The 23,595-nt window shown below is 54.3% G+C and overlaps 1 protein-coding gene across 2 annotated transcripts in view; it reads right to left on the bottom strand.

The window, feature by feature from the left end:
* Positions 1 to 791: 791 nt before the first annotated feature.
* The window catches only part of PXDN (peroxidasin), an 86,678-nt gene continuing 63,874 nt past the window's right edge, over positions 792 to 23,595 (bottom strand). For both annotated transcript variants that reach the window (XM_046661896.1, XM_046661897.1), the window contains 9 exons: positions 22,067 to 22,175; positions 21,333 to 21,490; positions 15,923 to 17,426; positions 12,523 to 12,657; positions 11,686 to 11,894; positions 7,049 to 7,169; positions 6,742 to 6,874; positions 3,919 to 4,032; positions 792 to 3,083 (listed from right to left, as the gene is read on the bottom strand). In XM_046661896.1, the coding sequence (XP_046517852.1) occupies positions 2,964 to 3,083; positions 3,919 to 4,032; positions 6,742 to 6,874; positions 7,049 to 7,169; positions 11,686 to 11,894; positions 12,523 to 12,657; positions 15,923 to 17,426; positions 21,333 to 21,490; positions 22,067 to 22,175 (2,603 nt within the window). In that variant the 3' untranslated portion in view covers positions 792 to 2,963. The remainder of the gene's footprint in view (positions 3,084 to 3,918; positions 4,033 to 6,741; positions 6,875 to 7,048; positions 7,170 to 11,685; positions 11,895 to 12,522; positions 12,658 to 15,922; positions 17,427 to 21,332; positions 21,491 to 22,066; positions 22,176 to 23,595) is intronic.

Below are 23,595 nucleotides of genomic sequence, written 5' to 3'. Positions count from 1 at the left end.
CAAGCTCCTCACGCAGCATCCGTCCGGGACGGGAGAGCTCACCATGAAAAGCACCAGGGGGTCTGGGCTCATCGCCCCTATAAGCAGGGAGGTTCACTTGTCTCACGACAAATTTCGAAACGATTCGGCAATTAAAAAAATTAAGTATTTAACTTTGCCTAATATTTCCATTTTCTTTTTCTGATAACTGTATGAACAGTAATGATTTCCCCCCGGCCCTCTAAAGAAACCCTGAAATCCTTTCCAGTTCTCTTCAAAATCGCATCCTCTCTCCTACCTGGACCCAGAGCACAGGGACTGAAAAGCTGTCACACGTGCCACACAGTTCTGGCCACATAGCCACACGCAGCACAGTGTTATGGAGGAAAAGCTTGCTTCCTGTGCCTCTGTTTGGGACAACAGTCCACCCATCATTTATACCTCGGTGTGGTCGGCCGGCACTACATGATTTCTGGCCGACAAATCACTGTCTCTGTCCACACCACAAACGTCACGAGGCAGGGGCGGTGGACGAGGTTTTCCCAAGAGGTCAGCCCCCAGCTGCTCAGATTTACAGTAACTAAGCCAGCCCCGTCAGCCCCACGGAAGGTCCTTGCCACCCCAGAGAACTGAGTCCATTTTAACTAACTCTCTCCTTTCCCCCTTTGTCACGTTTTTTGTATAAAACAGCCCATGGCCAGGGCAGCCCTTGGGCTCTCTGCAGTGCCTGCCTCCCGGCGCGTCGTGCTCTGACCTCACGTGTGGAGAGGGCACGGCCTTGAAGACGGCGGAGGGAAAAGATGACGCCAGTCTCCACGTGAAAGCGTGGCCGTTTATTTGGCTGAAGGCATCGCTACACAGTGCAGATGCCTCTTTGGTGATGCGCTGATTACAATGAACATAAGAAAGGCATTTGGTGTCGGAACAGTCAGAAAGGAAACGAGTATGTACACTTGGCCTCAGCCACAGCAGCCCCTCGCGCGGCTGCCGGCAGGGTCCGGAGGCGCGGCCCACGGCTTCCATTTCAGGTCTGGGATGGAACGGTGCTTCGGCAGACATTTCCACTGCAATTACAGAATCTTCCTGTACACCACAGGCTGCCTCCCCTTCGGTGTGGAGACCGCGGTCCCCCGACCCTCGCCCGGGCCACACGTTCCCCCCGGCGCACGCACCTCTGCGACAAGCCACACTAAGCCGCCAGCGCACCTATGCCACCCAAACACTCGCGGACTGGGACCTGCCATCCTCTCACACCTGAGCAACTTACACCACCATCAAAATTTTGGACAAAGTTACCCATTGCCTAGTTTACAGAAATCAGTTCCAAGATTCGACTACTAGATTTGACTTGATATTTCCAACAAAGGCCCGCGCCCTGGGAGACACTCCCAGGCCTATTCGTCATTTAGTGATGAGAGGCTAAGAAGTCAAGCTGACCATGATTAACGCCACTGGAAATACCCCTACAGCTGGAATGTTAGCTCCGTCCTACAGACGGGGGCCTGGGACATAGAGCCAGGGGTCTCCTGCTGCAGGAGGGTGCCTGAGCCGGACTGAACCAGGCTTGAGAGCACCCACTGTGCGCCGGGCACGGCCAGGAGACTTGCCTCCCACTCACTGCCAGGGACGGTCTCAACACAGCGCCACCAACCGTGGCCTCACCGCACCTCACACGGGAACCCTGTGTCCCTGGGGGTCTCCCCATGGGAGAGGCAGGGCGGGTCCCTCATCTGTGCCCCCATGGCGCCCGGCTGCAGCAGGCGCTCCAGTGAAGGTCTGCAGAGCAGCGCACCTGTGTTCAGGGACACATTCCTCGGAACATACATCACTTCGTATTTAGAACAAAACAGGAGGTTTTGGTCAATTAAAAGAGACAGACCATGAGGTATGGCAGTTGCTTTTCACTGAATTGTAAGAGAACTTTTGCATAGTGGAAATTATCATTCTTCAGGATCTAACAGCTAAAACATGGGCAAAATTTCATAAAACATCATGCATTTAAAAATACAAATGAGGTATAGGGATTGTCCTTTTTCCGTTAACGCACTCACACAACCCGAACCTAGAAAGTTCCCAACATTCGAATGCCCCGTCAGAAGCAGGATCTGGAGCTGGTAATTCTTCTGTGCCCTCTGGCCGGACAGAGTCCTGTGGACACGAACTGAGCGAGAGCCGGCATGGACCGACTTCAGCAACGCAGGTGTGGTTGGTGGTACCGTCCCGCGGGGGATGGAGGACCTGCATGTTTGGTCCATGGCGAGGCGTCTGTACACAGGTCATAACTGAAAACAAACCTGATCCTAGATGTGGCCTAATGATCTCACAGGCGCGTGCGGGCGGAGCTGAGCGTCGCAGTCGTGGGGTGCACGTGCTGTGAACAGCGGGAACATCTGTTTCTGTGGTTGCATGATGGGCTGTGGACCGTCACAGAGGACTGGGGGTGTCGCCACTCATCAGGCTGGGACGATGGGGCCCGTGCTTCCTGCCGAGGCCGTCACCCCGGTCCCTCTCGTAAGAGACTCTGCTCTGTCTGCCAAACTCTGATTTCCTTTGTAAACATGGTGGGCCTCCTCCAGCGGCTCTGTTCCGCACCCCCACCCTCGGTGACACGCCCGCCGGCTCCAGGTGTCAGAACCAAGCGGGACTGACTTTTACTTGAGAAGAAATGGTGATGTTAGGGGAAATCAATTTAGGAGCCTAAATGATTTAACTGTGCAATTTAATAGTAGCACCAATTTTTCATTAAAAAATTAAATAAAAACCTGAGAAATCTAACGTGAAGTTAGGACACGTTTCTGCCCCCGCAGCGCATCTGCGCCGTGGTCTCCTCACGAAGGCTCGGGTCCCAGCACCTGCGCTGCTTCTGACACAGCCCGGCAACCGTGGAACGCCCGAGTCCTCGTGGTCCCTTCAGTCTGTCTTCCCCGCACCAGCCCCCGGTCTCCAGAGGACGAGCAGAGAAGCCCCACAGAGGCTGGAAGACCCTACGGCTTATTTCCCGCAGTGTCTCTTAGGCAGACTGGACAACAGGCTCCGTCGAGTCTCACGGGCGCCGGGCACTCGGCAGGCGCGCACGCTTCCACGAAGCAGGTGACCTGCCCGTCCTGGGGGGAGAGGAGGCACAGCAGGTCAGTTCGTGGGACAGCCGGCCCGTGCATTACACCCACTTCCCGCTTGCTGGTGGTTTTGACCCTGCGTGCGGGTCTGACCCCTTTGGAGGACTTTGTGACAAAGGAGTGATGCTCTTGGCTGATTCACAGCTACACACACCCCTGCAGCTTCCAGAGGCCCCCCATCCTCCACTGTCCTTTTCCCACCATCCTCCCACACCGAAGAGACCCCAGGACACAGGTTCAGCACACGCTCCTTGCCCTGCACTTAGGACCCCAGGGGTGGAATCCAGGGACGTCCACCGGAAGGAGGATGGACTAGAGAGGAGCTGGAAGGAGACACAGCTCTCCCTGCTCTGCTCTGTCGTCCCCAAACCAGCAACCACCAAGGACACTGGACCCTCTTCCCCATCCCAGAGCCAGGGGACAAAGCCCCTTCCCAATCTGCACCAAGGCACCCTGGACTGGCCCCCCGTCCTCCTGTCCTGTCTCCCAGGTCTCAGCCCTGAACTTCCCGCCCAGCCTGGGCTGCCTCCAGCCCCCACCCACTGTGGACCCCTCGGCCCCCTCCATCCACTTTCTCCAGAGACTGAATGTCCCCTGGCAGGACCACCCCTTCCTTGCCGGGGTAAACAGCCCCGTGGCTCACTAGGGGCAGCGGTACCCACGGCTCTGGGGGAAGCGCTTCGAGCTCCCTGGAGGAGAGGGAGGAGACCCCACAGGTGAGCGGGGGCCCTGCTCCGACCGCCAGGCCGCCTGCCCGGTTGCTCAGGGCCCTGCAGGTGGGCCTGTGTGCCCCCGGGTTGCCAAGGCAGAGCCCCAGACTCACACGGCACTCGCAGGTGGTGCACGCGTCCTGCTTCCACTGCGCCCCGTCGGTGTGAGTCTCGCCGGCCGCATCCGTGCAGGCCGAGGTGCTGAGCCGGGACTCAAGCTTCTTTATCTGCGGCAAAGCACACGCACTCGGTCACTTCGGACCAAGAGTTTAGCACTCGAGGTACACCTGTTCCTTCGCTTGAAATCGCCCTGAGACAAGCGGAATATTTCTGAGGAACTTTTATGGAATCTCAAATTTACTTGTTGGAAAGCTGATGGCTATTTGTCCAAAAGGTCCATGACAACGCTGACCACTGCCCTATCTCAGGTCGGAAGTGCAAACACTGCAAAACGTGGTTACTAAAACAAGAGAAGAGACACCTTGGGAACAGACAACGGTGACATCCTCACAGGACCATGAGCGAGAGCCACCCAGATGAGGAAACCGTCTGCACCGAGACTTTCCAAGGAGCGACGCACCGTGACGGGCAACCAGCCCCACAGCGGTCCTGCCAGCTGCCGAGCCTCTCCCCTCCCCTCGCTGGGGTGCTGGCTGGTGGCGGTGGCCAGGAGGTGGGGGGTCTGGCAGCCTCGGCCGTCTCCCTCCAGACTCCACGAGTTAAGAGGAGACTTCGCCTTGTTCAAACTTCCTGTAAGGTGGGCTTTCTGTCCACTCAGCCAAACCTCAACTAACAGAGAAACGCGGTCTGCACAGGACGGAACTCATCGCACACGACCCAGATCTTCCAGTCAGCCTCCTAGCAAAGCGTCTTCATGTAGGCGAGGTGTCTGTGTTGATAAACGACGCCAGTGGCCACGAGCAGACCCCACAAACTGACCTCCTGCTCGCCCCTGTCAATTAACATGTCTTCCACTCTGTCGTGCCACAGCCCGTCAACAACAGCTCGGTCTCAAACCCACTGAGACCAGATTATCTGACTTATGCGGAATCGCCTACCCAGAGGTGTCCAACCCCTCGTCCCGTGCTGCTGTACGACTCTCCGGCACTGACAGCCCAGCGTCTAAGATTCATGAGCCGACCGGCATTTACTTTGGGAAGTCTCAGGTGCGGCTCCAAATGAAAGCCATCTCTTCTGCATGAACCACTCGATAGCCTACCTGATACTGGGGTTTCCAGACCTCAGACCTGCTCTGAAACATCAAGGAAAGGAGGGTCCCTAAGGCCTCAGGAGTGGACGCTGGAGCCACAGGTCAGGTGGGCACCCTCTGTGGGGCCACTGAGGATGGAGGCACCCTCGGCCCCTGCTGATCGACCCAGTATCAGCATAAAGCCAGAAGCAGCAACAACAAAACCCTGACCCAGAGTTTGCCTTGGAGACAATTAGAATAAACGAGACACATCTGTGTGAACCAGGCGAGGCGACACACGGATTAAGAGAGAAACGCCCGTGAAGTTCCCACACATCCCTCTGAGCTGCAAGCGGTTGTAAAAGTAACAGTGGACATTCCACCTGCATTTCTCAGAACCTAGAGCCACTGCCGAGGCCAGCGGCCAGTGCCCCCAGATCCGGGGTGCGTGGGAGTGAAGGGTGCAGAGCACTGCTCGTGATTCCACCTGAGGGTGGAGGGGAAGTCATGAGGCCACAGAGGGGCTCACAGATATTGGTGGACATAGAGTTGGGGTCACAGACACTGCCAGTGTGGGGTGAGTGGCCCCCTGCGCCCCCATCCTGCCTCCTGCCTTTGCTCACACTGACCAATCTGCAGACTGACCCCCGACCCTCCACTCACCTGTGGACACTCAGCGGTCATTGGTCCAGCCGGCTGGCCCTGACTGACCGGCTTCAGGACTCACAGCACCCACCTGCCCCAGGCTGGGCCCCAGGACACCCTGTGCCGGCCACGGCCGGCTAATTTCTGCCTGGGTTTGTCCCTCCCGCTCCAGGTGACAGGGGCTCCTTTCCCAGAGCCTGGACTGAACGGTGCCCCCCCCCCCATCTGCTGAGTGACTGCATCCTCTCCACTGTCCACAACTGCAGGCCATCACGTGAAGTCACGCCTGACCCCAGAGGCAGGAGAAGGGCCCTCAGGTCAGGCCCGAGGGTAGATGCAGGCGGAGCTGAGACATCTCTGCCTCCGTGTGGCTGCAACAGAAGGTACCTGAGACTTCCGAGCCTGAGGATTGAGGATCCCATACATAGGGGTGGGGCTGGACCACAAGACCACCCCAATCACAGGCTCATCTCGAGAAACTTCCACAGCAGCATCCTTCCACTAACACGGCTGACTGACCTACGGTCTCAAACTGCACTCCCTTACACAGTCACACCGAGAACCCAACACAGCTGGGAAAGGTGGACATCGGTTCCTGGGCGGGGGAGGGGAGAGCACTCAGGGCCCCCAGCCCTGCAGCCCCAGCGAAGAGCCCACACCAGGAGCCGCCATGCCTGCAGGTCAGCCTCCAGCATCCACCCTCGCACACCCAGTGGGGCTGGCCTCAGAACACCGCCCGCCCCTCCCTGGGCACAACGATCTGTCATCCCCGGAAAGAGTGCCTTCGGAACAGGACTTGAGGTTTGAATTCTCCTCCATGACCTTGGCAGCTGCTCCAGGCCCACACCCCTCCACAGCCCCCGCTGGCAGCCCATGGACGAGGGTCCCCAGTCGATAGGACACTAGAGGCAGCTCAGTGTGGCCCAGCCTGAGACAAGCCACGAAAAGAACAAAGCAGAAGAAGTGACATCCCCTGAGAATCCAGGAGCCCGGGGGCGTCAGGGGTTTTGCTCCTTCCCATTGTGGGAGAAACGAACACTGTGTTACACCTGGAAAAAGGCCGGGCTGCTGATAGGGGCGCTGGGCTCGCAGCTGCCCTCACCTGTGCCCTGAGGTCTGTGATGGTCCTCTGCATTTCCAGAACAAAGTCCTTGAACTCGTTCGTCCCTGGAGCTTGCGGGTGCTCGTAGGAGGCGGACGTGGCGTTGCTGGGACGCTGGCTGCGTTTCCCGACACTGCACAAGGGGAGAGAGGAGCAGAAACAAAGATGACCTCAGCACATCATAGCTGGCGTCACTCATGCAAGGTCAAGGTGCAGCTGCGGAGCGCGTGTCCTGTGCGGGGTATGGCGCCACGGGGCGGCCCAGACGCGGGGGACACAGCCCAGCCGCGGAGACGGACGGCCGTACCTCAGGGTCTTCCCGGGTTGGGCCTTCTTGGCGGGCTCGTCCTCCTCGTAGCTGAATTCGAGAGACCGCCTGCCTCGGAAGTGGTAGGAGAAGGCGTTAAACTGTCCCCTGGTCCTGCAGTCTGAAACAAAAGCGTAAAGGGCGCGTCAGCTGCTGGGCGCTCTAATAACAGGAGGAATTAAGTACAGCTCGGCAGGTATCACAGTCTTTCTGGCACATCTATGACAAGTCACAATATTCCACGGCAGACAGTGGGACAATGGCTGCAGCGCCACCCGCACATGCCAGCCCATCGTGGGCTTCACCCTACTGTTCCCAGGAGCCAAGACTTGGCCCCCCCAGTGCCTGGAGCCCCCTGACCTTGCCTGGCCTCTGAGGATGGACATCCTCCTCCGGGGACACTGGACCCCGGTCTTCTCAGCCGGCACAGATTTCCCGCCACTACAGGGAGGCCCAGCGCCGGCCGGGCCCTGCACATTCATACCCGGGGCGTCACCTTCCTCCCAGCCAGGTCACTCTGCGCTCCAGAGCCCCTGATGACACACCTGAGGTCCCGCACCCCGGCCCGCTCCTGCTCCTCCTGAGCGCCAGGGCAGAGCAAGGCGTCCCTGGGCTGCAGCACACCGCCCCATGGGGCAAAGGATGTCCTGTCTCATCCACTCAGCACAGAGCCCAGGACGGGCCTGGCCAGGGATGCAGCAGAGGCCACACAGGGCCCTTTTCAAATTCTGAGTCTTCGGACACACTGGGGTGGAAACTCCACAAGAGAGAAACACGCGAAGAATAACCTGCAGCCGACAGCTGTGCTCTCTCCTCCCCATGAGGGGCTGGGGCCACCTTCTGGTCCAGCTTTTCAGTGATTACTGTCTTCCAGACGGAGACCTACAGCCCACCTCTGCCCATGTGACAAGGCCCCGGACAGCTCCTCCACGTGTCCTGTGATTGACCTCAGCAGCTAACCATTCAGCTTCCGATTCACACCTGGACCCATCTCGTGATGCTCTACTCACACCTGTGGTGTGAACATGGGCCCAGGGTGCACCTTGGGGCGATTCTGTGCAAGCAGAGGACACGCGGCCACTTGTGGGTAAAATCCCCTTGGGGCGGGGCCCAGTTACGCTCAGGCCACAGCACTGGTGCTGGCACGCGACACCTTGTAGCCCAGGTGCCTTTCAGGGTTGTAGAAAGAGCCCACTTTGAGAGAGGAAAAATGTCCCACTTTCCAACTCGGGGGACACTTTCATCTTCACAGCCACTCCCCCCTTTTTGGACAAACATGGACATCACATTCTAGCCACACGGTCCTGGCCAATGTCACCAAGAACGGGACAAGGGACACCCCTGCCTTCTGAGGATGCTGTGAGAAGAACACAGCCCTGCTCATGGAGCCCAGAGCCCTAGGGCAGGACCTGGACCTGATCTGAGAGAATCGGAAAATCCGCACTGAGGGGGATTCCACAAAAGGGATCGAAATAAAGGCAGACGGAGAGTAATCCACGACCCTGGGCAGTCCCAATTAGGACATAAGATAACACACAAGGACATTCTTGGGACCAATGACAAAATCTGAATGGGGCCTATAAATTAGATAAGAATATATTATCCACACTAAATTACCCAATTTGGATCATGCATACACTTAACTAGATTATCTGTAAGTGGTATGATGTCTGCAACTTCCTCGACTAATTTAGAAGAAAAATGTATTTTATGCATACACATACGCATATATGCACATGTATATGAGAGAGAATCTGGATGTTAACTAGACTTATTGTGATCATTTTGCAATACATACAAATATGGAATCATAATGTTGTATGTCCGAAACTAATGTACTATGTGTCAATTACACCTCAATTAAAAAATAAATATATAAGTAAATTTTAAAGAGAGAGAATGGTGAGTAATATATGCCAGAATGTTAACAATTGATGGATCTGAGTGAAGTACAGGAGTTCTTTTGTACTATTTCAACAATTTCTGCAATAATTTCAGAAGTGTGCGTGTGTGTGTGTCTTCTCTGTTACTCATCAGTCCCCCCAAGGAAGATGAAATTCCTAACTCTGATCAAAAGAAAAGCAGCTGCACCCCGGGAGCTGCTCCCCAGTCTTTCCTGTGCACAGATGCACAATGTGGTTAAGGGAAGACGATGTGGTCGGGAGGCACAGCTCGTGGAAGCCGCTCTACGTGAGTCTCCTACAAAAGCTGAACTGAAAAGTGAATAGCAGGGGCCGGCCTGGTGGTACAGCAGTTAAGTGCGCACGTTCCGCCTCGGCAGCCAGGGGTTCGCCGGTTTGATCCCGGGTGTGGACACGGCACCGCTTGGCAAGGCATGCTGTGGTAGGAGTCCCACATATAAAGTAGAGGAAGATGGGCATGATGTTAGCTCAGGGCCAGTCTTCCTCAGCAAAAAGAGGGGAACTGCCAGCAGTTAGCTCAGGGCTAATCTTCATCAAAAAAAAAAAAAAAAAAGAATAGCAATCGACATTTGGACCCGTCAAACCTTAATTCTTTCGTTTTTCTGTTAGTTTTTAGATATGGCTCTTGGGCTAAAATGAAAACCGATATAGCTTATAAAGCATTCTTTAAGTTTTGTCAGCTTAGGGCTGTGCCTGCTATTTCAAGAGGAAAAATATCCAGAAGAAAGCATGTCAGAAATTGCTTCAAGCAGCCAAATTTCTCCAAGGTCCAGCAACAGGCTCGTGACGGGACACGGAGGACAGAGCTGGCTTCACGAGTCGGTCTCTCTAAGGACCCTGGATTTTCTGAGCAAAAGAACAGGAAACCTGGCCCTGCTCCTTCCCCGGCAGCTACAGGAAACCTGGTAAAGTTGTCAGAAAAAGAGTTTATTTACCTGAGAAGAATAACTGGCTTTTCCCAATGCTTTTCAAGGAGAACAATTTTCTGTAGAATCTAATTCTCTGCCATACTTGTGGAAAAGCATTTTGAGCTATATAAACCAGTCAAAATATATATTTAAAAAGCTAAAGCAAAATGACACGTTTCCAATAGATGTAAGAATGAGGATGTAAGTACTTTGGAAAATTGGGTATGTGGCAAGCACAGTTTTAGTTTTTATGTGCATTCTCACAATATTACAAATCTCACTTTGTTATACATATATACTTAACGTATTATATATATTATAGGTATAGTGTATACATCTTATATATATATACACACAAAGAGAGAAGGAAAGGAGGGAGAACACAGACAGATGGAGGCAGACACAAAATGAGACCCCCCCCAGCCACAAACACAGAACAACTGGTAAAAACGGCTCTAATATATCAACCTAGATTTCAATATATACTAATGAAAATAACAGCCAACTAAAAGTAATTGCTAACAAGAACAAGAGCCTGACCAGAACTGTTTCTTCAGGAAGAAAAGGTGGAAGAGAAGACAACTCTAGTTTCCGCACTTCTCGGGTCCACCTGCAGGCAAGGTGCGCAGCAGAGTGCTGGGCAAGGGACGTGGGGCCAGGGCTCCGTGGGGCCGTGCGGCTCCTCCGTGCCCGTGGACCCATCTTCCTCGCCACAGAGGAACACGGTTACACAGGATGGGTCCTAAACGTTCCTCCAGCTTTAATATTCCATGGTTGGTCTCTGATCACAGTGTGAATAAAGCCAAAATTACACTGCAGCCAGAAAGGGGAAATTGAGGTTAACCACGAGCAGGATTCTGGAATGCAGAGAAGGCAGCGCAGAGTGAGGACAGCACCCGTGAGCAGCACCGACTGGGGCACACCCACATCGCCCCTGCGCCCTCACCCTCGCTGATGGGACGGCCAGCCCCCTCCCCACTTTCACAGGGCTTCCAAACTCCTGACGAGGAGGCCACTTCACACCTGCGGGCGTTTCTTACTTCATCAGAGGATAATTTATAAAGCTTTCTCAGTCATGTCAGTTACTGTGAACTTTGAGAACACAGCTACATTTTTAAAAACTGAATTTGATTGGGCCGGCCTGGTAGTGCAGCGGTTAAGTGTGCACGTTCCGATTCAGCAGCCTGGGGTTCGCTGGTTCAGATCCCGGGTGCGGACAGGGCACCGGTTGGCAAGCCATGCTCTGGTAGGCGTCCCACATGTAAAGTAGAGGAAGATGGGAACGGATGTTAGCTCAGGGCCACTGTTACTCAGCAAAACAGAGTAGGATTGGCAGCAGATGTTAGCTCAGGGCTAATCTTCCTCAAAAAAAAATAAAAAAAACACCGAATTTGATGTTTGATACGCTTCTGTGATGTGTTCCTTTTTCACCTTTTGTCTGTGGGTGCAGATACAGGCTACCACCCAAGTATTCATATTTACACATATATTAAATTTTCAAGAAAAGCTAGGAGCATACCTCCTTGTTCTCCATTTCTTTTACTTAGTATTTTAATTGCCATACTAAACACTATCCCCAGGTATTACAAATTCTCTGAGATCGTGACTTGCTTTTTTTTTAGGTTCCACAACGTTCCTCGGGTGGATACACCATAATTTGAAAACTCCCCCACAGCTGTAGAATTTGCTTCTGTTTTCAGCATCACGCGGTACCTGTAAGTGCTTTAGCATGCATTAGCTTTCCCCAGAACCAGCAGTGAACAAGGAAAATAAATCACGAGAAACGGTGGGTCCCCCACATGCGCACCTTCGCAGCAGTCCTGCCACACGCGGAGGTCCACTCTGGGAATCTCGTCACAGCTGCCGTACCCGTGGGGGAACTCCGCCACTCTGAACACGTCCCTCTGCACACGCGTGATGTTGTCCGAATTGTCACACAGAATCCTGGCCAGGGACGTCTGCTTGATCTGTGTCAACTGGGCGGGGGAGAACACCCCCGGGTTTTCATACCACAACCTGCGTTCCCCAGAATGAGAACAAGATCAGAGAAAACACAGATTCGAGAGCCACAGGGAGTCGGATTAAAATATTGCTCTGCTCAGTTTCACCAACAACACACGCATCACCGGTTTCAATTAGGTATCACTTAAAAACGGACTCAAACATTTCTTGTATTTCCTACTCAGAAAACAAAAATCAAAAAAATCTGGATGAAAAATAGTGGAAAATGAGCTCCTCTGACAACCAGCACAGGCTGCTTGTTAGAAACACTGGCAGGGCCCACAGTCACCTGCTGAATTACTCAGTAAGAGGTGGGGACCACCTTCCAACACGTTAACAGAACTCACAACACTGCCCTAGACTCTGAAGTTCAAACTCCCGTAAACCCCACGGTGGTGTAGCCGTCTGGACTGTCCGTTTGCGGGAACAGAGATGTCTTGTTAGGTGAGGGATGTGACGGTGTCTCTGAGCTGGGTCATGGTGACGCTAACGCTATGGTGACAGGCTAGCCCGCAGGCAGGGAGCTGCGCCCGAGCACTGCGGGGTGAAGACAGCTCCTCGTTCCCAGTGTGGACACAGCCACCACCAACGGCTCCTCTCCTCCGAGTCCCCAGACAGACTCTTGTCCAGGGCGTCTGTTTACCTGTCCCCGTCTCTCAGGCGCTTGAACTGGGTGCTCAGCAGGCACATCAAGGTGGGCCCGAGGCGGCTGCCGGGCACCAAGTCCTCTACCATGAGCGCGGGGAACAAGTCGATGTTGAGCGGGGAGCCGTACAACCTGCAACAGACGAGAGGAAACCTTAAATTTACTCAGCAAAGCCGAATCTGGCAAAGGACACGGCAAATATGAAAAGAAGGTCCTCATCTTTTTCTCATTATTTTACATTACTCAGACTGTCTCTTAGCGAAGAAAATTCATCTCTATTTCTTTAAAGCATCTATCCATTGTGTTTTAAAGAATTTTTTCTACTTTCTTTTTATATTTACATGTATAAATACACACACACACACACTTGTTATAAGAAGTTTAGAGAGGGGCTGGCCCCATGGCCAAGTGGTTAAGTTCGCACGCTCTGCTCCAGCGGCCTGGGGTTTTGCTGGTTCAAATCCTGGGCACGGACATGGCACCACTCATCAGGCCATGCTGAGGCAGCAACCCACATGCCACAACTAGAAGGACCCACAACTAAAAATACACAACTATGTACCGGGGGGCTTTGGGGAGAAAAAGGAAAAATAAAATCTTTTAAAAAAAAGAAATTTAGAGAATCCAAGAAAACTAAAACCGCACCGTTTCTCACTATTCAGAGATAATCACACAACAGCATAATGTATACTTTTCCCATCTTTTTTTCATAAATATGCACGAACAATAAACAACATACAGCTAAAGACATGTTTTTTAAAAGTATGATATTGGGATTCTACTGGGATTGAAAATATACTTGCTCTGAACAAAATATTTACTAAGCAAAAATAGTACAAGACTAAGATATGGCAAGGTTTCAATGTTCAGGAATAAACATATTCACGAAATCCTCCTGTTTCCTTAGAAATATAAGCTTACAAGAAAAGAGCTGACAACTTCTACAGATCATTCTTATCTAATCTCTCACACTATCCCAAGAAGTCTGCTAGACTACAGGATGGCTTGGTTTCCACTGCTATTCAAAGCTCAGCCGGATGTTTCAAATGCGCCCTGTAACTGAGACAGTCTTTCGCACAAAGCCAGGATCAGTGACACTGACTGAGGGACGAGGCTGCGCGGGGCTGTCCTCGGTGACATCCTTCTTACAACTAGGAGTGCAACGCTGTTGAAACTGGCCCGTAGGCATCAGAGAAGGATAAACTGGGCTCGTTTTCTCCAAGTGCAACGACATTCATGCTGAACTTCAGCTTGGACAGAAACACAGTCAGAAAGAACCTCGCAGGTCGGGGTGGTTCCCCGACAGAGCCAGGCTGGGGCGCGTCTCTCAGAGCACCCTTGGGCTTTTCCTAAAAGAAATGCCGGTCCGGGGTGGCTCCTCCTCTCTTTCTTTCCCTTCCCCTCTCTGAGTGATGCACCAGCACAGGCTCGATGACACACTGCTCAGGCACTCGGGGATGGAGATACAAGATTGAAACAACACACTTCTTTCCAGGAGGGGACAGGAAGGGGACAGGACTCATGTACCTGCTCGCTCAGAGCACACAGCCGGCATGCAGGCCCCCAGCCCGGGTCAGACGCTATTCCCTTCCCCTGACTATGCTTCTTGAAACAAAAAGATTTCGTTGGGTGCCAATAAAATAGATGCCACCACGTGCTTCCTTGAGTCTGTGAAAAAGCCTCTCCCGCCCTTGGGGCTGGCACGGGCCTGGTGAGTCCCCTGTCCGTGTGTCTCATTTCCTCACGTGGTCAGTAACGGCTGACATAGGAGAGTCAGGGAGGCAGCTGGTGGATGGGTGCATAGCGCTGGATTCCTCTTCCAGGGTCTCCAGCACACCGGGCGTGGGACCCTCAACCCGCCAGCAGCGCCAGGAGGGAGCGCCGGCCCCTCTGAACTGCTCTGAACTAAGTCTGGCAAAACAGAATTTCTGGGAAGTCTGGACAAGAACAAAGCAGGGTGTACGAGCACAGGCAGCTCACAGAAATCCGAATTCGGCCAAACCAAACCGCGACACAGCGGTCCCTGTGCCAGTGGAGGAACAGACATCCACGCCCACCAGCAACCACACGCCACTCCTGAAACGAACACCGGAACGCGTTACACTCAGCAGGACACGACGTTCCCTCATTCAGAACTCGCAACAAGTCACGAGCGAAAGTCAATTTTCCCTAGAAGGCAGAGGTCAGGTGCTAATTAGAGGATGTCTGAACTTCCGTGTTGGGTGAGCAACTCCTCGGTGAACTGGAGGGTCCAGGAAACACGCAAAGAGAGTCTTAAGGAGAAAGTTTTCTTCTTTTTAAATCCATTCTTTCGAGTGCGAATGAACAGATCTCAAAATACACAATGAGCTGTGGACTTTAAGTCCAAGGGCTAAGAAGGATCATTAACGAAAAACTTTTAACAAGTGATATTCCCACAAAGACTGCATCTAAGAAATTGGAAAAATGAAGGAAAAGTTAGTGAGTGGATGAGATGCGAGAAGAGACGGGAGTGGCTAGCTCTCTCCACTCTGGAGAGCTTCACGTCAGATCAGGACCCCAGCACAGAGGGTCCCAGGAAGGGGACTGGTGTTGGCTGGAAAACCCGATCCCAACCAGACCCTGATCCTAACCGGATGGAGGCCCCTAACAGGCTGACCGGGCGGTGCTGTGGTCTCTGTCTCCCTGTGGAAGGAAGGGGCTGTCCCAGTGGTCCCCAAGGGCCCTGAGCCGCTGTGCGAGTCCTCTCTCCTGGGCTGCCGGCCTGTCACGTGGCCTCCTCACATTTCCATCACCTCAGGCCAGTGAGATCTTCTCCCCTCAGGGACAGAAGCTGCTGCTCAGAAGCCTGCACAGATGCCCTAAAGTGTCAGCAGTGGTCCCAGGGTCGCAGCCACCGGCCTGGGTCTGAGCATCAGAGAGGCTGTGAGCATCTTCGGAGGGCGTCTTCGGAGAGAAGCTGTGAGCCCCAGCTTTAAGAGCTGGTGGCCCACGGCCCGTTCTGCCGGCACCTGGCTCTGACACTCCCTGCTCCTAACTCGAGAGCTGGGTCTCCTCCTGCAAAGCCCCAGAAAGACCCAATCTCAGGTCTGAGGGTTTCCCATGCAGATCCTTTCCCTTGCCCGCCAGGACTCTCATCTCAACTCAAAACTCACGGTAGACGTGGCTTGGTCACCCACGCCCCTGGCCCTGGCCCTCCCCTGACCCAGCACAGCCACCGGAGGCGTCTCCTGGCCCCATGCCGTCCCGGATCAGACTCCCACCGCAACCAGCTTCTCCTATCTGACTCGCGGCTACACAAACAAAAACTGAGACACCAAGAAATAACAACCACAGCACCCACATGTGGGCCACCTTTCTTCGCCCACCTGACGGGTACAGACGTTAAGACGTCAGGTCATGGTTGCCTCAGACTCACCGTCTCAGCTTCTCCCGGATCTCAGGGTTTTTGATCTCGTTCTTCAGGTCCTCAAAGGTGTGGGCGGAGGACAGGTTGCAGTAGACGCGGTAGTCGTGGTAGGGCGGGATGCCGTGGTCCCGGCCCCGCTGGATGTTGATGGCGGCCAGGTCCAGGGCCACCGTGTGCGCCATGGAGAAGAGCCGCTCTGTGAGCTCCGTGTTCAGCAGCTGGGAGGGTACGCGCATCTTCCCTGCCACACCAAACAGGCCCCGAAGCAGCGGGTCGATGCCGCCCTCGTTCACGATCCGGAAGGGCGAGAAGAAGGCTTTGTGCAGGGGGATGTGTCCCTGTGCGATGGGCTGGAAGTTCTCATCCAGCCGGTAGAGCACGGGGTTGACCAGCGTGTGGCCGAACCTGAAGGCGGCCGTGGCGAAGGCGTTGAAGATGCCGGCATTGACGCCCGGCTCGTAGCCCCGGTACTCACCGAGCATCTTCATGCCCACCTCGCCCAGCACCTTGGGGAGCCAGTGCTGGTAGGTGATGTGCTGGACCTGCGCCCCCACGATCTTCCTGGCCTCGTGGTAGATGGTGTCGCCGTCCCAGTGTGGGTTCAGCGAGAGCAGCTCAGCGGCCACGCGGTTGTGCTCCCGGAACCACAGCGTGTGCATGCTGGTCAGGCCCAGCTGCTCGTTGGCACGGTGATCCCCGGCCAGGAAGCAGGGGATGGGGCTCTCGTTCTCGTCCCGCATGCACTCCGTGGGCGGCCCGGTGGCGAAGGGGAGCAGCGGCTTCCCCGAGCGCTGCACGATGCCCTGGCGCAGGAGCCCCCGGTGGCTGGCCAGGTCCCGGATGGCACGGGCCTCATGGTCCGTGCTCCCGTAGACATTGGAAGCGTCGATGTAGGAGGTGAGCTGGTTGATCTGCTCCCGGGGGTACACGGAGTTCATGAGGAGCGAGGTCATGCCGCTGCCGCACACGGGGCTGGAGCGCACGAAGAACATGCAGCGTGCCCCGCTCCGCACGCGGGGGTCGTTGGGGGGGATGGCCACTGAGAAGCAGGGGGGGTCGTTGCCACACACGCTGCTGCAGTGCTGCCCGTCGGAGAAGCGGGCCTGGCTCAGGGCCACCACCGTGGAGTCCAGGTCGTGGTCCAGAAACTGGCCCCACTGCATCAGCATGTGGGTGAACTGCTCGTCGGGCGTGATGGCCTCTGTCCCGATGAGGGACGTGGACACCAGCCGAGGCATGGGGAGCGGATGCCCGTGATACAGCCGGCCGGGGTTAATGCCTCGAGGGGTGTTGAACCCGTTCTCGTACACGGACTTGAGCAGGCGCTCGAAGGCGGTCAGCGAGGCGCCCCACATGGGGTGCTGCAGGTTGTTGCAGGTGCCGTCCTGCGTCCTGTACTTCTGGTGGAAGCACATGTCCGAGCAGTTGTTGACGCGACGGTGGGCCGTGCAGCCCGAGAGGTTGGCGATGAGGCTCAGGTACTGTGGGGACACGAGGTCGTTGTAGTGGTAACCTGGAACAAAGAGCCGGGAGACGCAGCTTACTCCCACGAACCCAGGTGCGGACCTGCTGGAACAGGCTGTGCCTGCTGGAGCTCACTCCCTGTCCCAGCACCACGCAGAGGTGCTCCCTCCTCATCCTGGACTCTCGCCCATCTCCCTTCACACCTGGCCAGCTCCAACTCTGCTACGGGGAATCCCCCGCTTTGCACAGTCCCAGCCACGCTCACAGATGGAGGCCCACACATTTTGCGCTTCACCTTAAACTGTCCTGTGTGTCATGTGGTAAAACTCAGCGTGACCGCACAGCCAGCCCTCTCAGCACTGAGACTGCTCCCAGGATCTCCCTTAACCCGCGGCTGCCGCGGGGGCTCCTGGTCTGTTGCCCCAACACCCCATCAATGGCCCCTCCCTTTTGAGTTTCTAAGCTACTCCTAAGGACAGTGCCCTCCTTGCCACTCCTCTTCCATGACCCCAGCCAGGAACACGCCCTCCCACTGTCCCCACGCGGCTCTGATGACCTTACCTTCTGGTCCAGGCTGCAGTCTCTGCCCACTAGCTACAGGAAACACTGTGACCTTGTCAGCCTGGCAGGACACTCCAAACAGACCTTCCTCACTGAAGCCCCCACTCTTCGCCTTCAAGACCCTGCTTCAGCCCAGCCAAGGACCCCACATCCCAGGACGGGCCGTGTCCAGGCCTCTGTGTCTTCCCAAACACTCACACACCAGGGCTGCTCCTCGCTCCATGCTCGTCCTCGACCCGGCGTTCCAGGGCCCGCCAAATAGCTCCATGCTCAGGTGCGCTTATGCAAGGGCACACACTCACCACACGCTCGCTCACACCCTCGCCCACACCAGCATCCTCCTACAGCACCAGAGCCGGTCAAGACCAACTCTGCCCACACTTAAAGGAAACAGCCCCCTTTTGTAGAGGGCAGTATCCACAAAACCCAAAAAGGATGCGAAAGGGACCTGGAGGTGCAGAAATGTCGCAGGCTGGGAGAGAAGTGATCAGAAATAGGAGCACCAGAGGACTGCACGAGCAAAGAGCTTTGCTGGAGACACGACACTGGGCTCCCCGAGCCATCCAGAGCTCTCAGGCTCAAACAGACCTGACAGCTTCATCTGTGTGCACTTCCCAAGGACCAGAACAGCACACTGCAATGGCTGGCTCTGTGCTCACAGCTGCTCCCAGGAGGCCTCAGAAAATTCTCAATCTTTAACATCAAAAGAGCCAGGAAGGACAACACTTCTTCCCAGGGTTGATGGCTCCCAGAACAGCCTCTGCCGGCACCTTCATTGTTCCCACAACGCTGGCACAGGCTCGGAAGCGACTCTCGGCCGAGAGGGCACATCAGGGCTCCTCTGGGCGGCTTTCCAGGCTGGGCCCCGGTGCAGAAACCAGGCGAAGCCCGAGCGCCGGCCAACAGCCCCGAGGGTGGACAGCGCCACAACCGCCTTTACTCGACTGGAACCACATGCTGTGCTTTAAGGAACCAGAACCCCCTAAAACTTCACTGAAAAAATGCTACAAAGCCAAACCTACCTACAGAGCCAGTGGGCTGACCAACGCGGGGCGAAAGCAACTCCTGGAAAATGAGCCGTTCACCAGGAGTTGTGCCAACTGCCCTGACGGTTCCAGAGCACGGTAACTCACTCCATCTGCTTTAGAGATAAAAACTACCTCAGAATAGACAACTAACCACAGGCAAGAATGCTGGAATGTGTGTGGGAAGAAGCGCATAGAACAAGGGATGAACTGAACGAGTGTCTCACGACAGAAAAACGCCCAGAGGTCCTGTCCGTGCCTTAAGTGCTTTTTTTCCAGAGAGCGGCGACACCCGGGTCTGTGAACGGGACACGCGGGCCTGGCAATGGCGGTCTCGTGGGTGCCCCTGTGCATGTGTCCACAGGGAGACAGCCCCACGCCCACCCCGCCTGGGCCCTCGCCCGGCCTGCCCTGCCTGTCACTAAGTGCCAGCTCCGTCCTTCCAGCCGCTGGGGCAAAACCCGGAGTCATCCTGACTCTGCTCTCTCACCACCGGCGTCCAGGCCACGAGTAAACCTCACCCGTGTCTGCAAGACTTCTAGATACACCTCTCACCAGCCCACCTCGGTCCCAGTGCTGTGGCCTCCCTCCTGGATGGTTCTGCAGACGCCTGCCTGGTCTCCAGCATCTGCTCTCACCACCTCACACCATTGTCCCCCAACAACCCAATCCACGTAGTCACGTCCTTTCTCTGCAAGGATCCCCCGCGGCTTCCGTCTCACACAGAGCAAAAGACAAAATCTTGTCTCGTCTCCTGGGCGCCCCTAGCCGGGCACCCCGAAACCTCCCCACTTCGTCTCCTCCCCACTCCCTCCACCGGCTCGTCCTCAAATGTCCTGAACCTGGCCCGGGGCCGGTCTCCCCTCTGCTGGGGATGTGAGTGATTTCTCTCTTCCTTCTTGTCTCCCCGGGTTTCCGACAGGGGGTACTGGTAGGAAGTCCGCACGCGGTCCTCAAGGAGCTGTTGTGCCCGGTCTTGATCTCTGTAAGTGGCTGCAGGAGGTTTATGACCCTCCTGCTTGGCCGCCATAGCAACGTTGAAACATCTAAACTACGAGCCAGATGAAGAAAAGTAGCAGCAGCGAGAAACAGCACTGAGCCACCCGAGGGTCCCCTTCATGGGAAAGAAAGTGACCCTTTACTCCAAATCAGGGCTGGGGAAGGCTGGAAGGCACCACAGGGACAATGCACGCATCCCACATGTCCCCAGCACCAGCCCTGTGCCTGACAGGCAGCAAGTGCCAACACAGACGCGTGGACAGAATGAAATGGTCCTGATGTTTCTCCCCGGGTGTGCCCGCTGGTGAGGCTGGAGGTCCGTCCAACAAGAGGAGTGGAACATCTTGAGGGCCCACCCCAACACCCTCCCCGAGGCCAGCATCCCCCCAGAATGGGGAGGCAGGAGAGCGGTCTACACAGAGCTTTGGGTTCGCTGGCGCTGAAGCTTAGCCACAAACTGTCCCCAAATGTGGAAAGACTGAGGACTGGCTCAGGGCAATGTCTCTACTCCAACATGGGGAGAAATGACCCTACAGTTCTCATCTCCACGCCTCCTTCAGCTCACACATTCCTACCTAATATTCAATTCTTGAATAACGTTTGCGTCCTAATGCGAGAAGATGTGCTCATCAAAGACAAGTCAGAAAACACCGAAAACCATAAAGTGGAGAAACGTTAATTACCCAGTCACCTCATTTCACAGACAGCTACAGTTGGCACCACTCCCAGTGCCGTGTGTGTGTCTGCGTGTGTACCCACAACTCTGAATAATTAGCTGCTGTTGGAAAACGATGCTTTCACACAACAGCAATCGGGGTCACCTGCCATCTCTAATCAGACTACCGCCCCTCCTGACATGGGGGGGCGTCCCCATTTTCAGCAATGCCATGTACCAGGGGCAGAACGAGAGGGTGTCAGTCACCCCACACACCCGCTCAGCACCGGGGACAGTCTCATCAGCCACTTTAGAGAAGCCGGAGCTCCAGAAACATCCTTTCTGACAGCTGCAGGACGCCACACCCCGTGGACACAGTGTCATTTATTTAGCTGCTAAACTGCAAAGTCCTCCCTCACACCTTCTTTGTCCCAGAGGACTGGACAGCCACAGCCCCTGGGCAAGGACAGCCCACGGCCCACCGTGTCGTCTTCTACAAGTACACGCCCCATCACCCACGGGTTTCCCGTCAGACCTGAGGTGAGAACTACAGGGCTGCCCCAGCTCAACGCAGCCTCACTTTACCCACGCCCGTGACATCACAGGCGCCATGGAACAGGGACGCCCGGGGCTCTCCTGGGAGGGCGGAGCAGCCACAGCACGTTCTATACCCGGGCCTCGGGAGGGAGGAGGGAGGAAACGACTCGGTACTGACTCGTCCCATTCAGGTCCACCATCAGGCCGTGTTGCACATGCTCCTGAATCAGCTGCAACGTGCGCTCGAAGATCTCCCCAGCGCGGGCCTGCTCCACAGTGTAGGGGTCCCGCGGATACCGGAACAAGGCCAGCAGGTCATTGGGGGAACGCGGACGGCTAACAGCAGTTTAGGAGGAAAAAGGGAAAAACAGAACAAGTTACTGAGGACAAAAATCACTCACATCCAAAAATATAATTATTGCATTTACTATTTCTGCTGCTACTTTTCTACAGACAGGAGGTACTGTACCTTACTCATCCCAAGTGGAAGGCAAGAAGACAAACACACAACCAAAAGACACTAAAAACAAACAGTTAATTCAGTCAATAGAGAAAGCACAGATATTCTGTTTCAACTAAGATGCAGAAAAACACTTTGGAATTGCCAACATGAGCAAATACACTATGGCTTGTGAAACATTTTATTTTTGCCAAGTCATTTAGGAACAAGCCAAAAGAATGAGTTGAAATTTTTAAAAAATGTTTTATTCGCAAAACACAGTTCAGCTTCTCCTTGGAAAGGACTTTCTGTCCTGAGATTCACCCCCAGAAAAGTGGATGCCAACGTTGTTTATGATTTTTAAATCAGATAAGGCAGTCAAAACTCTGCACAAGGGAGCTGCATGCATTCTCTAACCCCCCAGAAGCTAAGAGAGATGGGGCCAGAATTCTGTCAAAACTTCTCCGTAGTACCTGTCAAACAAGTGTGTCCGGGTTGAGTTTATGGCTCTGTCAACAGTCGCAATCGCTTCAACAATTGATGTGGCTACAAATGGATCCCCGTTTCGACTGACATCAGGAACTAGGAAAACAGTAAGTCGCACGTTACTGGAAAAGATACTGCAGAAATTACTCATGAAGTAACGTCTAGACGCTCCATCGTGCAGAATTGGGGCACACTCGTCTCCAAATGTTATTTCTATTTCTCACACCAAAGCCGAAATTACTTAACACAAATTCTACTAGAAGCTGTTTTCAAACAGAATGGAAATGACAGACTTTTAACTTTTCAAATTATGTGAGACCCCATGAAAGGACAGGGAAAAAGTAGTTATAATGTGAAACACTGAAGTTCTTCCACCAAAGTGTCACCACACAGGGGAGGTGTTAACTCAGGCCAACCGGGGGGGCCGGCCTGCAGGGCACAGAGCAAGACGTCTTCAATCCCACTGGGTTCTGTTCAGTCTTCCCAGCAAAGGCCAAACTCTCCATGGACGCCTATCTCAAGCTGCTCACTCCTTGAAGGCCTTTGTTCCCCCATCATTCCATCCCCTCATGGACAGATCTGTGTCACTGCCATCAGTGTTGATGCGCTGGCATTGTTACACTTCATATGTATGCACACACAATGCATGCACACACACACGGGCTCACAGGCACACCAGCACACATACACACACACGCGCAATGCATGCACTCACACACAAAGCACACATACATACATGTGAACACATACATGCACACGCAGTGTATGGATGCACACAATGCACACAAAGCACACACATGCACACACATACACACAGGCACACAGACACATGCAAACACACAGAACAGGCTCACAGGCACACTAGCACACATACACATGCATGCACAATGCATGCACACACACAAAGCACACATACAAATGCACACACACAGACACGGGCTCACAGGCACACCAGCACACATACACATGCACACACAATGCGTGCACACACATACAAAGTACACACATACACATGTGCACACATGCATGCATATGTTCACACAGTGCATGTACGCACATATACACGCACACACAAAGCACACACATATACACGCACACACAAAGCACACACATATACACGCACACGCGCATAGGCACACATACACATGTGCGTGCACACACATGAACACAACGCACACAGCACACGAATGCACACGAGACTGAAGCTGTAATCCCTGAAGCTACTGCTCTGTCTCAAGCTCTTTCCTCTCACTTGCTTTTCACTTAATATTTCCCAGCACTTACAGTTTGCTAAATAAAATACTCAAACCAAATTTTTATCTTTATCTTTTAAAATGGCTCCTGCCAGGTCATCACAAAACACTGGTTAATAAGCCCAATGGGGATTTATTTCTTCACGCTCAACCTTTCTGCAGAACTTGACATGGTTGAAAATGCCCTTATTGAAATGTTTCCCTGACTTGCTCCAAGATCTACTCCCTCCTGACTGGATCAACTCCCTCCCGCCTGGGATCTA

Source organism: Equus quagga, chromosome 5, assembly GCF_021613505.1.
Source record: "Equus quagga isolate Etosha38 chromosome 5, UCLA_HA_Equagga_1.0, whole genome shotgun sequence".
In the NCBI taxonomy this organism is placed as follows: Eukaryota; Metazoa; Chordata; class Mammalia; order Perissodactyla; family Equidae; genus Equus; species Equus quagga.
Note: the sequence above shows the minus strand (reverse complement) of the source record. Positions and strands in the feature narration are given on the sequence as shown.